General features: G+C 41.5%; 1 protein-coding gene across 6 annotated transcripts in view; it reads right to left on the reverse strand.

The window, feature by feature from the left end:
• Window positions 1-16,775, reverse strand: part of raph1b (Ras association (RalGDS/AF-6) and pleckstrin homology domains 1b) — a 181,991-nt gene that overhangs the window by 141,480 nt on the left and 23,736 nt on the right. For 4 of the 6 annotated variants that reach the window (XM_089132243.1, XM_089132242.1, XM_089132245.1 and 1 more), the window contains exon 2: window positions 10,982-11,047. The exons of the other annotated variants lie outside the window; for them this stretch is intronic. In XM_089132243.1, the coding sequence (XP_088988369.1) occupies window positions 10,982-11,004 (23 nt within the window). In that variant the 5' untranslated portion in view covers window positions 11,005-11,047. The remainder of the gene's footprint in view (window positions 1-10,981; window positions 11,048-16,775) is intronic. 6 annotated transcript variants of the gene reach the window in all.

Raw genomic sequence — 16,775 nt, forward strand, 5'->3', positions numbered from 1 at the left:
CTCGGGGAACCGATCTTGCAAGGCATCTATCAGATGTTGAACATAGCGTTCCCTGGCTTTTTTGAAAGCTTGAATGGAGCGGTCGCTTGAATTGGTCACTTTGACATCCTTGTATGTGCCGTCTTTAATAACATTCAAACGGTAGAGCCTGTTCCTTTATAACATAGCCAAAGGTCGGTGTATTTTTGCTTTATACATTTTATGCTTATTCTCTAATTGAGATTGTGTTAGGGGGGCGATTATTAGGCAATTTTAATCGGACAATTTGACCGGAGAGATTTAATTTTGTCGGACATTTCAGTTTTTTCAGGTAATACCGGACAACGGAAACCCTGATATTTACACACATAGCTACATATATATATATATATATATATATATATACACACACATATATATATATATATATATATATATATATATATATATAAAATCAAAATATAAATGAAAGTCAAAAACCCATTTTTAGTCATACCTAATATCCATAAAAAGTATTATTTTTAAAGTAGGCCATTTACATTTATAATACATATTTCAAAGTTAAGGATTCTTTATTTTGATATGTGCATTGCATTAGCTTGCATTGATTAGTTTATTTTTGACAAAACTATTTAACATATATTTAACAGAAACTGTCTAATTAAAGCTTATTTGATGTCTATTTTATAGTGAAAACTTTATAATCTATTTCGTCTGTAACGTCTCTGGTTACTTACGTAACCTATGTTCTCTGAATAGGGAACGAGACGCTGCGGATAGCGCAGTGGGATATTCTCTGAATATGCCGATTGTCTGAAGCCCAATAAAATCACGCCAATTCATTGGCTGATGGCGCTCGCGCAATCTGGCCCCGCCCGACGCAATTACGTCGCATAATCATATACGCGCGTGCGCCATCTTCCCCTCAGATTTCTCTGCCGAAAAGAAGACTGTCAGCAGCGCGAGGAGCTTGGCCGCTAACGCAGCGTCTCGTTCCCTATTCAGAGAACATAGGTTACGTAAGTAACCAGAGACGTTCTCTTTCATAGGTTCACTCAACGCTGCGGATAGCGCAGTGGGAACGGGATACCAAACTCGCCAAGCAAAGAGCGCTGTAATGACTGGTATCGAAAGATAATGACTACAAACGGTTCAAACAGAAAGAATCTGGGAGGCCGGGGTCATGTCAAAATCCAAATTGAAGAAACGTACAAAAGTGTGCGGAGAGGACCATCCGGCCGCAACACAAATGTCCTCTAAAGCCTATTTCACACGACGTGATTTTAAGCCCGATTTAAGCCCGATTTGCAAATCGTTGAGTCGCCGACAAGTCAGGGTGTTATCGCGTGCAAATCGCGGGCGATTAGCGGACGATTAACGCTCGCCAATCCGTTAGTGTGAAAGAGCCAACAACGCATCAAAGACAGCTCGCAGACACCTCGCAGACAGGTCACCGAGCTCAGAAAAATATCTAGCATGCTAGATATCTCGAGCAGTTGCGCGACTCAATCTCAGTGATGTCATGAGTACAGCCAATCATAGCAACGCATGGGTTGAGGACACCAGGTAAATCTTACTTTTTCTTTTTTGCATTTTTTTTTCTCAGAGCATATCGTCGAGAAAACAGTGTGCAGCACTAGTTTCTGTCTGACGTCCATATTCGCGTGTTGTGTTCTTCTCTGCAGTTTCGCGTCATTTCTGGTTCGTTTTATTGCATGGTTTTTCGTTACAAAACATGGTTTCTAGACCAGATAGAATCGTGTTGTTGTCAACTCGTTATTTATTTGAGTATTTTCATGATTTAGACCGTACCATAGTACTTTAAACAGCTCTCATTGAGTCACAAATGATATGCTCTTATCATCCGATCGTGGTTGTATCTCTATGTAGTGCGTTGTTAACTCGTGTAGTGAGTTACCTCCTGTTGTGGATCAATCACGTTGTGTTGTGTGGTGTGAACAGCTAAACAACTTGAACACTCATGATTTCACTGAGAGCAAGTCATGTAGTGTGAACTGCACAGTTCAGCCCGACATTTTAAAATCATGTAGTGTGAACTAGGCATAAGAGAGCTCCCCTGAAAAGAGCTTGAGAGGATGCCACACTCCTGGTGGAATGCGCTCTAATGCCAAGAGGCGAAGGCAAACCACGCGCCTGGTAGGCAATCGATATCGCCTCTGTGACCCAATGAGAAATCCTCTGTTTCGATGCAGCAAGCCCACGGCGGCCAGCACCAAAACAAACAAGAAGCTGGTTAGATTTCCTCCAACAGCTGGAGCGGTCTACATAAAACTTTAAAGACCGAACTGGGCAGAGCAGATTAAGCTTCCTATCCTCCTCAGAGGAAAAAGGCGGAGGGTGGAAAGCGTTAAGGCTAACAACCTGAGAGCGGAACGCTGTGGAGAGAACCTTAGGAACATAGCCTGGCCTAGGTCTCAAGGAAACTTTGACTAACCCGGGAACAAAGTCTAAGCATGACTCGCTAACAGAAAGAGCCTGCAAGTCCCCTACCCGCTTTAAAGAAGACAAAGCCAACAAAAGTGACACCTTAAGAGTCAGAATCCGATCTGGAGCTGACTCTAAGGGTTCAAAGGGGGCCTCCTTTAAACCCTCCAAGACGACAGAAAGATCCCAAGAGGGAACTCTAGGGGAGCGAACTGGTTTCAGGCGCCTAACCCCACGCATGAAGGCCGAAACTAACCTCAGTTTACCCAAAGGAATCTCGTCTGACTCTCTATGTGCCGCAATGGCTGCAACATAGACCCTGAGGGTGGTAGCCGCCGCCCCGGAGGAAAACCTCTCTTGCAGGAACTCCAACACTGAAGCGACAGGGCAGTTAACTGGGTTCCTATCACGTGCCAAGCACCAAGACGCAAAAACCTTCCATTTGGAAGAATACAGTCTCCTTGTAGAAAGAGCTCTAGCACTAGCGATGGTCTCCTGAACGTCAGTCGGGAGATCCCAGCCTAATGTCGACGACCCCTGATCGGCCAAACGTACAGCTTCCACATGTCCAGGCGAGGATGCCAAATCCTGCCCTGAAGTTGGGAAAGCAGATCCTTTCTGATTGGAATCTTCCAGGGAGGCGATTCCAGCAGAGGAATTAACTCCGAAAACCATGGCTGAGACGGCCAGAATGGGGCTACTAGAAGGAGGCAGACTCCGCTCTCCCTCACTCAGGCCAGGACCGCCTGGATCAGTTTGATGGGCGGGAAGGCGTAGAGTTTCTGCATTGGCCAAGGGTGGGCGAATGCATCTATCCCCAACGGAGCTGGAGGATTCAGGGAGAACCAGAGCGGGCATTGGGATGACTCTTGCGAGGCAAAGAGGTCCACCTCCGCTTTCCCGAACACCTCCCAGATCAGGGAAACTGTCTGACGGTTCAACATCCAATCCCCCGACTGGAGTTTCTGCCTCGATAGAAAATCCGCTGTGTGGTTCAGAACCCCTGGGACACGGACCGCTCTCAGAGAAAGGAACCTGCTCTGAGACCATAATAGAAGATGACGCGCATGCCTGTCCAGGGTGCGAGATCGAGAACCTCCTTGCCGGTTTACATGGGAAACTACCGCCATGTTGACCGTCCTAACAATGACATGGTGACCCTTTAGAAAAGGGAGGAAATGACGCAAAGCCAGGAAGACGGCTCTCAGTTCTAAGCAGTTTATGTGCCAAGCGAGGGTCTCGCCCGTCCAGACCCCACATGCTGGCCTGCCCTCGAAAACTGCTCCCCAACCGGTTAGAGAGGCATCCGTCGTAAGCATCTGGCGACGGAATACCGTTCCCATGCTGACCCCTTTCTGAAGAAAGAGATGGTCCCGCCAAATCGACAGGGCGCGAGAGCAACTGCCAGACACCCTCAACAGGCGAAAGGCTGACCCAGTGGGCCGGATGCCTGAGAGCTTCATCCACCACAGGAAGGGTCTCATGTGGAGCAGAACCAGGGGTAGCACAGGGGAGGCTGCGGCCATTAAGCCCAGAAGCCTGCGGCAAGTGCCCACAGAGACATGATGGCCAAGCGAAAAACGGGCCAAACATGTCATCAAACTGTAAATCCGTGCAGGAGCCAAACGGGCCTGCATACGAATGGAATCCATGTGCACACCCAGGAAGACTGTGTGCTGAGCTGGAGTAAGAACACTCTTCTCCACATTCAACCTCAGGCCGAGAGACTGAATATGGCGGAGAACAGTGTCCCTGTGGTGGGTAACCAACTCCCTGGACTGGGCTAGAATGAGCCAGTCGTCCAGATAATTGAGAATGCGGATGCCCTGGAGCCGCAAGGGGGCCAGTGCTGCATCCACGCATTTCGTGAACGTTCTTGGTGCCAGGGCAAGGCCAAAGGGGAGGACCTTGTACTGGAATGCCCTCCTTTTTTTTTTTTATCGCAGCAACCGTGCCAGCCATAGAGCGGCCCACCGCACGTGCGGTATGTTTGGTGGCCCTCAAGGCCAAATCCGTGGCCTTACGCAGCTCCTTCACAGCCTCAGGAGTGACACCACTACCCTCATCCATCTCTTTAAGGATATCGGCCTGGTAGGCCTGAAGGATGGCCATAGTGTGAAGGGTCATGCCTGCCTGACCAGCCGCTATGTAGGATTTCCCGATGAGAGAGGAAGAGGTTCTACATGCCTTCGATGGAAGGAGAGGACGTGCCCTCCAAGATGGCGCCGACGATGGAGCAAGATGGCTGGCCAAAGTATCCTCGATTGCCGGAATGGCAGAGTAGCCCTGTTCCACAGAACCCACGAGGTTGGTGAAATCAGCAGCTGACGCATTAGTGAGACGCGAAGAGAAAGGCTGCTTCCAGGATCTGGAAATCTCCCGATGCAGATCGTTGAAAAACGGCAATTTCCTCCGCTGGGGCCTAGAATTAGGGCCACTGAAAAACCTCTCGTCGAGTTTGGAGGACTGCGATTCGCCGGGCTCGTCAGGCCAGTCGATCGCGACTTTCTCCGTGGCGTGCAAAAGCACATCCACGAGCTCAGAGTAGGCCGCGGTAGGCCGCGTTTCCTGGCCGCTAGGCGGGATAACGTCATCGACGAGAGCAGGCCCGAAATCCTCGGAGTCGGAAGCCGCGGTAAAGATGACGTCCTCCAGCCCGAAAGAAACAGAATCGCGTGCTCCCGGGCTGGGGCACAAATAATCATGAGCGAACTCGACCGGCGAGTGAGCAAGCTCGGGAGATGGAGGGAGAGAAAGAGCGGGGCCCGTCTGCTCAAACTCCACATCCTCGAGCTCAACATCCGAACCCCAGGCTCCTCGATAAGCCTCGGGAGCGCGACGGGGGGAAACGAATTTAGAATCCTTCTCAAAAACCGCAAGCCGAGAGCGGAGAGTTTTTAGAAGTAAATTATCGCAAAATTTACATTTAGAAAAACCCAAAACGGCCTTGCGCGCATGTGAGAAACCCAAACACCTGATGCACTTACTGTGAGGGTTGTCGCTTGCGATGAAGCGAGCACATGGCGGAGAGCAACGTCGATACTCCATTGCAGCTTCACTGGAAGGAGAACAGTGTTCCACTAGTGCAGTCGCTGAAGTGCAAGAATCCGAATAATCCGTTATATAGGCTTTAGAAAAACCGAGACGAAGGACGATGTGATCGCTTCGTGAAGGCAGAGAAATCTGAGGGGAAGATGGCGCACACGTGCGTATATGATTATGCGACGTAATTGCGTCGGGGCGGGGCCAGATTGCGCGAGCGCCATCAGCCAATGAATTGGCGTGATTCTATTGGGCTTCAGACAATCGGCATATTCAGAGAATATCCCACTGCGCTATCCGCAGCGTTGAGTGAACCTATGAAAGAGAACAGTAGACTATGCATCTGTGCGTTCGTTTGTTCACACACCCAATGCATATTTAAACAGTCTTTTTGTTTTACAGATCAGTATAGAACAAATCTCAGTAGTCTATATAGTCTTACTAATACTTACTAATACTTTACTAATACTTTACTAATACTTAATACTTAGTCTTACGCGCACATTTAATATTCAAACAGTCTTTGTGCAGTTTACAGACACTATTCAATAACGCGATGACAAGCGCGCAATAAGCCTATATGCGTGTCAATGGGCCATTACTGGAGACGCACACCGCAGTCATTAGCCTAACACATTTGTGCACTTCATGGTATATTTACAAATTTCAGCACATTTACAACTGATATGATAAGGCAGCATTTAAACTAGTCAAAATATAATCTAAACACCTACTAGGCCTATTTTCTAAAATCATTTCTAAATTTTCTTTCATACATAATGATATAAACATATCATTTACACATACATACACATTTCCTAACCAAGGGGTTTACAGTGCGTAGCATATGAACTAAAAAAAAAAATATTAGATAGATTTTTATTATATTTTATTAAATATTTTTATTAGAAGATATTAAATTCATGGTATAGAAATGCACTTTTATTAGATTGTGTTGAATATAGGTAGACATTAAATTAGGGCTGCACCTATAGATTCTTTTTGTAACCGATTAATCTAGCACCTAATCGATTGATTAATCAATTAATCAGATAATTTGTTTGCGTGTGTTTTTAAACAACCAAAACAAATAATGTATAACGAAAATAAGGCAGTAAAAACGTCTGGCTTTTATTACTTTAAAAAAAAAAAAATAGAGGTATTTATTCCAACTCCAACATTTGGCTCCAAAACTAAGCCTATTTATTGCAATTTTTACCCATTTAGTGTTCATAAGTGCCAGTGCCAACAATTATATAACAATACAGTTAAATCAATTTACTGTAAAACTTTTAATACAATAGTAAGGCCATTTGGCCTTAGTTTTGTCTTGTTAATACAACATTACAAAAAAAGATTGCACCTTCTGCAAATTACCCACCTGAGAACAAAAATAAATTAATATAAAATATCAAGCCAAACAGGTAGCCTACACAAATGTATACAATTTAAAAAAAAATGTAAATAAAACAATTATAAATAAGAATCAGACTTTTTCAGGTGTAATCTCTAGACAAATCTTCAAAATATACCTAGATGAGAGTTAGTGTGTGTGTGTGTGTGTGTGTCTGTGTGTGTCTGTGTGTGTGTGTGTGTGTGTGTGTGTGTGTGTGTGTGTGTGTGTGTGTGTGTGTGTGTGTGTGTGTGTGTGTGTGTGTGTGTGTGTGTCACAATAGAGGGAGCGCAACGGACACGCGCATGTGCACTCTCACGTCTTCAAACAACACGCGCTTTCTCTCCCTCGCGCATCAATTGACACATTAGTAAAAGGTTGGAAGACCGCAGTTTCACGCGGAGCATTTGGAGATTAGAGACTCTAGGCTTACACTCAATGAACAACATCTCAATTGATGAACTGAAATTGTACATGTGAGATCGTTTTAGGGTATAATAATTACAGAAATAATTTCTAAATCATACAAAATTATTTACTAAAAGCCATGATTTTGTCTTTTAAAATCATTTGCTGTGGAGTGACTTTATCGCGTCGTACATGTGTCACTTTGCTCACAGCTGATAGGTCCAAGTTCGGTTTGCAACCTCTTACCTAGAACAGAACCTGCCCCGTACCAGGTTAGCCGTGGAGTGTAAGTTACTATGGCGATGAACACTGCTAAAAGCCAAACCACTTTCATGGTACCTAAAACCCAGGGTTGGCACAAACTGAACTGAGACATAGCTGGCTAGCCACCTAAACCGGCTTCATGGTATAGGCCCCAGAGCTTCGTGCCATCTTCCCAACGCGCAGGTGACTGAATGATGGAACTTGAAGCGTTTAACGCATTTGCTTGGGGACATTTACCTGTACCTGCATAGATGGCTTAACTCATTATCTGGTGAATAGCGCGCTCCGTGAGTAGGCGTGAACGAATTAAAGTTAATGAGCTTGTAAGGAGCTTGAATGAAATCACTCTCTTTTCTTACAGATTACAGAAGCTGAGAATATTTGTTTTTTATATAAATTACTTAGTTTAAAAGATGCGATCTCAAGCTGTATGCCCATGGGTATGTTTGCCTGTTTGGCTGAATTTTCTCGAAGTTACAGATTTTTTACGAAAGCGTTTCAAATTGGAGTTCACTGACAGAGAGAGTGCAGAACTCGCATCATGTTCATTTTTCTTTATTTGGCAAAAAGCAAAACACTTTATTTTTTTTGTGAGTATACAGAAAAAAATAGAAACTAAACAGGATCGATTGATGTATAACACGAAAATGAAAAATCAAAATTAACAAAGCATTTTAAGTTTATTTTGCATTTCTAAAAAAAAATTAAAAAAAAAATGAAATAAACCGAGCAAAACGCAGGGGGCGCGTTTTTGGTCCCAAGAGGGTTCATTAAAACCACACTGGGATGTTGAACAAACAATTTTTTTTTCCCAGATAACAATGACTCATAACGTATACAATCCCTTTCAAACTGAATTACAAAAAATGTGATGACTTAGTTGTGCTCATTCCTCTTGATCAGGAAAGTCATAACACACAACCTCTTATTTGCCCTCAAAACCTTGGCATACACACTCTCAAACACCTCAGCTGATGAGAGACAAAAGTGAAGAGTATGAAAAGGAGTGTGCGTCCCGACTCCCGAACAAAGAAGACCACTCTGCACACTGAGGCACAACTGTGCCGACCGTCTGTCCACATGGCAGCATGAGACGCTGCGTGAGTGCCGCATGACAAAGCAGTGGCTCACCGACCTGCAAACCATGTGTCCTTGAAAAATACTCCCTCATTAGGTCTTTGTTGAGACACCTGGGGAGTGACTCATGTGTCTTAGACATACTGAACAACACAGTCTCTCCACATTCCACCAACAGTGCTGAAAAAACAGCTCCCTGGTTGTCTTTAAAAAGTTAAAAATGAAGGAAGGTGAAGGAGTATTTGAATGAGTCATTATATAAATCCTCTTATCACATGTGATATCAGTTACCATGGTAACAAAGTCAGTAAGAAGCCTTTTCAGTGTCTACACTGGTAAAACGTATGGGGAAAATACAATTCTCTCTCAATAAACCAAAAGCAACTTGCTCAGTGATGCGAAGTGCTCATAAGGTGTGCTAACACACTTTCACAAAATTAATTTAAAGTTCACCTATATTTTGAAATTCAAAATAGGATAGTTTTGTGTTACAATGATGCACCAAAATTATTATTATTATTATTTTTATTACATTAACGCTAAACTTTTAGCCGAAAACTAAAACAAAAATCAAATTTATGTAATTAACTGAGGGTAACTGAACTATTTTTGCTGTTCAGTCTGTTGTGTTCTCAGGTGATACATGAAACCAGTCATAGTTCTTCACAATGAGTAACTTCTCTCTACATATGAAAACATTTTACATGGTACGAACATTATTTTTGCTCATGGTGAAGTGTGTCAACACTGCTGACAAATTTACCTGTTGTAGCTTATCCACGTTGTATGAACAAAGCAGACAAAGTCAAAACTGACACTGTGTTTGTTTGAATATGTTTTTGAGAGAGTGTTTGTTAGATTAGAACTGGGACAAAATATATCTTAAAATTCATCATTAAATGAAAATTCACCCTATATATTTTCAAAATGCACGTTCTAGATCTTATTTGTGACCAATTAATCTATTCATATTGGTTTCATTTAAAAAAAGGTTTTGCTATTTTGAATGTAATGTTTAAACAAAATGTTATCTGGAACTTCAGGTGAAAACAACTTCTCTCTGGTAACATATGCAGGACTTCTCCAATCATTTTTAAAACATGCCCCTGAAGGCTCGTGTTTATCTGCCCCCACTTTTGAGAGAAATTCCCTATCTCAAAATCCAATCAACAACCAATGAATAGAAGCAATTTCGAATCCAACATTTTTTTTTCTTTTTCAATAATCTGTTACACTCAGGTGCAACAACTAATCCATCTGTGTGCCATGCTTGGAAACCATCAGCCAGTCACGTTGCTTTAGGCCCTGTCCCAAGTGGCAAACTTCATATGCACTTTTGGTCGTTTGGAATACAATGGCTGGCGTGTACGCCGGTCCATTAAGTCCATGAGACATAGGTTGTCTCATTTGTTATTTTAGGTCTCAAAAGGCTGCTCACGGTCGATATGCGCCCTTGATGCCCACTTTTGCAGAGCCCACACTGAAGCGAGCCCAGCAGAAAGTGGGATTATGTCACGAAAGTGTGGACTCGTAGGAAGACCGCTGTGTCGCTATGTGGGACAGGGCCCAAGTCTTGTTAAAAGGATACTTCACCTCTGGAAAGATAAATGTGTATTTAAAATGAGTAATTTATGTAGAAAAAAATGTGAAAAAATTTTCTAGACTGAGAAAAGCCAGAAAATTTATTTTTGGCTTATGAGGATGAAAGACAACAACTCCCAGAATGCACTTGTTCGCTGCCCTAGGAGGCCACGCCTACCAGTAACAGAGCGCAGTAGTTAAACAACAAGTCTAGGCTACTAGTGAGTCTCCGTGATGAGTCTGCCTGGGATTTCGAGATCGTACAAAATTTCCGTGATTCGGCTTTTGCATTCTACGGTACACTGTTAAATGTTTCTGTTAATTTACACCCAAATTTCAACATGATTAACCTGTTATTTTTAATAACTGCGCCTTCCTGTTAATTTTATTGAATACAAGTTAAATAACACCTCATTTTTGTTATTTAACACCTCATTGTTAAATAACAACTCATTTTTGTTATTTAACTACAAAATCGAAAATTCAAGCAATGTCGGATAAGATTGTCTGTTTGGAGATAAATGCTGATATGCAATTTAATGCTTATTATATATATATATATATAAAGGTTAGCCTATTTATCTGTGGAGAAGTTAGCAATTTCATTGTTGTTCTTTAAGTTGTTCTTTCTGGACACGGTGTAAATATCTTTCTTTTACTGTCTATGGTAAATATCCGTATGACAGGCAGGACACTGGCAGGCACTTATGTCTATTGGCGCCACTATGTGAAATAACATGTTCGCACAGTATTTTTTCTGGATTCTGGGAGCGTAGAAGAAGGCATTTGAACCTGCAATGAACACGGAGATCCATCCATGATCCATGTCCTGTCGGAAGATCGCGGTGGTGGTTACATCTACCAAAATAAAAATAATCTGGTGAGTGAGTTTCTTGTCATGCATAGTTTTAGCATCTATCAGTGATGTTGATGTAACGTTAAGTTAAACTAAACGCCACGGACTTACACCACATGAAATGAAGTAACGTTAACAGCTAACGTTAGCTGCTAATGAGCCTAGGTGATTTCGATAGTTTGTCCATTAATTTTAGAAAAAAATGGTTTATTTTAATGTCCATTTATGTATACAATCTAAATCTATAAACAGTAGGAGCTAACTTTAAGACTGTTAAGTCCGCATCAGCATTCCCGTGGTCAAGTTTGTGTGGCATTCTTGCCGTTTGCACGTCTGGTTAAAGCAGATTCATCCTGAAAATTAGCCTGGATGCCAGCCCGAACTCCGCCCACAACATTTTTTGGTCGGGAAGTTCGGTCTGGACTCGATCCATTGAGGAGTAATTATGATCAGGCAAAAAATGATCGGGCCAATCAGATTGCCAGGGCGGGCTTTATACAATGATGGACAGATGATCTGCAGGGACGTAATCATCACGTTATCAAAGAGTGCTAACTGGTTTCCCTCAGAGATGACTGCAGCTGGAGAATTGAGATGTATAGATTCTGCTGTCGCGTCTGTTATTAAAATTAATCGACAGCACATTAATCTTAATAGACAAACAGAAAACTGCAATCAAGGCATTTGTCGATCGGAAACATATTCGGCAAAATTGTAACTTACCAGCTGGTTCTGACGGTTGCTAAGTTAAGAAGATGGGACGTAATGAAAAGCATGTGGTCATTGTGGTTTCTCCTTTGGTTGCACTCATGAAGGACTAAGTGTAAAAGCAACACTCGTTATTTTACTTCTAAAATAAGTAAGTTCTGTTGTTGACAACTATGCTATGCAAAGTATTTGACTTACTGCGTTGCTCTGATTGGTTGTAGGTCTGTCCGACTATCCAATTGAGTGCAGAGGTTTTTTTTCTTGGTTCGGTTAAGACACCCCTCATAATCAAAGGCCAATGGAGTGGTCTCAGACTCATATTTTCAATTGAATATGAGTATGACGAAGACAGACTACCTGAAAATCAAATGGCTAACATAAATCTATTTTGAATCTATTCTGTTTGTGATGCTACTAGACTAGTAGTAGATAATGTTAGTTGGTCTAAGACTGTATTTGATGAATTCATGTCAGCTGCTCGTCTTTGATGGATTAACGTTATAGCTGTTTGGGCAGACATGGTGTGACTATTTTATGTCCCGGTTTTTAACCGGCCTAATCCAGCACAATCAGCTATTACTAATTGGGCAAGTGCAGTATCTAGTTCAAGTTCAATACCTTTATTTGTCCCCTCAGTGGGGCAATTGATTTCACAGCATAGGAGCACAAACTTACAGACATAAATACACATAGTATAATAAATAAAAAACACATAGTATAATAAAATAACATAATGCACATTCTAATCAATTCTAATCAAAAATGTGTAAGCTACCTTACCCTCCTTGCATTTAGAAGAGAGACAGCAGACGGAACAAAGCAGTGTTTAAATCTGGTTGTTTTGACAAATGGGAGTCTAAGCAATGAACCTGATGGTAAAAACTGAAACTGTTGATGTAAAGGATGAGAACTGTCAGTCAAGATGGAGTTTGCTTTCTTAAACAGTTGTTTTTTGTAAAGATCCATTAAGGTTTCTTGTGGACACCCAATAATTTTACTGCTAATACTAACAACCTTGTTCAGTAAGTTCCTCTCCTTTACTCTCAAGGATTGAAACCAACAAACAAAGGAGAACATAATAGTAGACTCAATGAAAGAACGATAAAACAAAGTCATCAAAGTAGAGTCAACCTGAAATTTAGATAATTTTCTAAGACAAAAAAGACGCTGCTGGCTTTTCTTGTAAATTGAGTCAGTATTTTTCTTAAATGTCAATTTATTGTCGAGAAAAGTGCCTAAATATTTATAAGACTGTACCAATTCGACTGTCTGACCATCAATCACTGTGATGTCAGGGGAAGGCTGAACACGTCTAAAATCAATGCACATGTCCTTTGTCTTTAAAACATTTAATGATAAAAAGGATTCCTGACACCATTTTAAAAAATAATCAATCACCGGACCATGCGAAGTTTCAGTACTATTTAAAAGGCTCACTATAACTGTGTCGTCCGCAAATTTCAATATATGACGGTTTTCAAAAATGCTACGACAATCGTTTGTGTACAATATGTACAACAAAGGAGAGAGAACGCACCCTTGTGGTGAGCCAGTAGATATTACAGATAGATCTGAAAGTTGGCCATTTACTCTGACTCTTTGTGTTCTGCCTATAAGAAAGTCCAAAATCCAACCAACAATGCAACCCTCCAGACCAAAGTTATCCCTTAGTCTCTGGATTAGTAGATGAGGCTGAATAGTATTGAAGGCTGATGAGAAATCAACAAACATTAATCTAACATGACTACTTGGAGTATCAAGGTGCTTGTAGATATAATTTAACAAAGTTATGGTGGCATCCTGAACCCCTCTGTTAGGCCTGTACGCGAACTGCAGGGGGTCGATCAGGTGTTCAGTAGTTTTCAACAGTTCAGCTTTGATCAGTTTTTCCAATGACTTCATAACTAATGAGGTCAACGCTATGGGCCTAAATTCATTCAATGATTTGGGATGTTTAGATTTGCCAACAGGGACTATAATAGACTGTTTCCACAGATTAGCAGCCTGCACAATTGAATTCAAGGTAAGATATTGTCTGTTAACATCTGCATTTTTTCTGGCCTAGCTGTGGCTCAAGCATGGTTTATGACATTTACAAGTCTTAAATCTGTTGAATTCAACAGGTCTGGTGATGGGATTTAGCAAATAACTAAACAAATAAGAAAGTTTTAGTGCAACTTACAATATTCGCAGAGGCAAGAAGATAGTGCATGTTGAGGATAGTTCATGTACATGTGTTGAGCTGTTAGTCTGTGAATTACTAGACTTTTAACCAGTGTATAATTTTTCAGACACTTTGTGGGAATAAACCCGAACTGGGCTGTAAAGAGGAAAAAAAGGCGCAAGCTCGTGGACTTTCAGTGGTATTTCTTTTGAAAATGGTAAGATGTATACATTACGGCAATGACTTGGGAGGCTGGGGAAATTCATTCTAATTTTCATTCTCAACTGCCTTTCTAAGTTAGAATGCTGAACTCCTCTTCCATGCTCTTTTGCCATTCTTTTTTTTTGTTCTTTTATTGTGCGCTGTTTCTAAAATTAGCTATTGTTAGGTCAAGCAATGTGATTATGGAAATTATGGAACTCATCTGTCTCTCTCTCTCTCTCACACTCTTTCTCTCTCTCTCTCTCGCTCTCATTTACAGACCCAAGACTTTGCAAAGGATCCTCATTGTGTGCTTTGAGAAAATGGTTAGTGGTCAAAGCAGTGACAGTGTTTTTATTGTATATTGCTCTTTATTGATGGAGAGTTCCATTAAAGGGATAGTTCACTTTGAAATTAATTTTTGATATGTTTTAGCTTACCTCAAGGGCATCCAAGATGTAGGTGTCTTTGTTTCCACAGTATTTTCAATTTTTACATTTTTCGGTCAAACAGTTACTGTCTGTCAGTCATATAATGGAGGTATGGGGGTCCACGTCAAAGAGCATTCACAGAGAAGTCCAAAAATAAACATGATTTAATGACTCGTAAATGTAAGTACACATATTTAATTTGGAGTTCTCTGTGCATGCTCTTTGAGGTGGTGACCACGGACACGCCCATCGACGAAAACGCGCAGATAGCACAACTTTAAATCGTCAATGCCTTTAGAAGGCACAGCAGAAATTTGAAGTCGATCCGACTAAATCCGTACGAGGAGTTCGTTAAAGTACGTAATGAGTAAATCATCCAAAATTCGCAGTAAAATTAGAAATGGCCGACGTCCTGTTGAGTTTAGGGCATCGCTCCAAGAGACTTTTCTGTGCGTCTGGACATGGTAGATGTACCACAGGAATTTCGTACATGTCGGTCAAACATGCAACGGGGGCTGCTTCGTTAAAGGTCACTTCCTGTTGCCACTAGGTGGCGCTATGACTGTGTTTGAATGTCGGCATGTAGATTTGTTCAGGGCTTGACTCTTGTCAAATGTGTAAAATTTTGTGCAGATCAGGGCATTTATAGCCAAGTTACTACAACTTCCTGTTTTATGGAGAATCATCGACGCCACGGACACGCCCATCGTCGAAAACGCGCAGATAGCACAACTTTACATCGTCAATGCCTTTAGAAGGCACAGCAGAAATTTGAAGTCGATCCGACTAAATCCCTAGGAGGAGTTCGTTAAAGTACTGAGTGTGTAAATCGTCCCAAAATGGGCGCCAAATTCAAAATGGCCGACTTCCTGTTGAGTTTAGGGTATGGGTTCTTGAGGCTTTTTTGTACGTCTTGATATAATACACGTCCCCACCAAATTTCGTGTTTGTAGGTTGAACGTGGACGAGGGGCTAATTTTTCCAATTTTCTAGGTGGCGCTAGGGAGCCATTTTGCCACGCCCATCCGCGAAACCCACAAAAAACGAAATTTTTCACCAGTCCTGACATGCGTGCCAAATTTGGTGAGTTTTTGAGCATGTTGCGGCCCCGAAAATGGCGCTTACTTTGCAGAAAAAATAAAAAAAAATAACCCTAACAGTTTCAAGAGGGCCAGAGGGCGCGTAGACTATGCACTTTCTTTTACTGTCTATGTCACGGAATGATTTTTTTAAGCGGAAAATTAATAATTTTTTTTCTGAAATGTATTTATAGTGTCTATATAAACCACTATATATTTTATAATGACATTATAAATATATATGTAGCCTACATTAATATGTTTTAATTAGAATTACGATTACTGTAGGCTAATATTTGTAGTAGGACATTCAGTTACTTTTGAAAGGACGATAATAAAGTGTCAGTGTACTTCATAAGACTTTAACTTTGCCAGCTATATAAAAATTTTTAGTGACAGTCGAAATGCATGGGACAGTGACAGTGATGGTCATACAACACCCACTCCCTCCCTTCTTCTCACAGCTAGCCACGCCCATTTCAGTTGCATTTTTCAAAAAGATTTTGAGCTAGACTTGAGCTGAAAGAGGGGGGTTACATGACCCTTTAAGGGCTTTGAGAAATAAGAGTTTCTAGTTAGTCCTATACTTGACAGTTATGGTGCATTCTATTATTCATCCGTCTCGGAGATCCGAATCGGACGACAGACGTTGCCTAGCTGCTCTCACTATGGAAACCGTCCGGAATCAAGTGCGTGTCTCCTGGAGTTCTGCAGTCGAGCCTGCCACTTATCAGCCAATTATAAAAAAGAAGAAAATTGCTATACAATAACCAATAAGAAAATAGTATTATTGTATCTGGGTAAGATTTAATGCAACAACTAAAAAAAAAATACATGTATATGCTGAAATTGTTCATGTGATTCTCTCACTCCTGCTGCCTTTCTTTAAAACTTGAGAGCCCTGTTATATAATTCAGCATAGTACATACCAGGAAGGTATCAATCAGGATTATGAGTTATTTTTATTTTTTGATTAATCACTTTGATGTATCATTCAATTTGACAGCACTAATGTTTAGAGTATATAGACAAGAGCCATACAAGGGTTTTTGTTACTATGCCTGGGTACCCTAGGTACACTAATTTTCTAGTGCCCTCACAGATTCCTGCAGTTAAGCTTATGTACATTTATATTCCATGAAGGTTA

This window comes from Pimephales promelas, chromosome 6 (assembly GCF_988280905.1).
Source record: "Pimephales promelas chromosome 6, fPimPro1.hap1.1, whole genome shotgun sequence".
Classification (NCBI taxonomy): domain Eukaryota; kingdom Metazoa; phylum Chordata; class Actinopteri; order Cypriniformes; family Leuciscidae; genus Pimephales; species Pimephales promelas.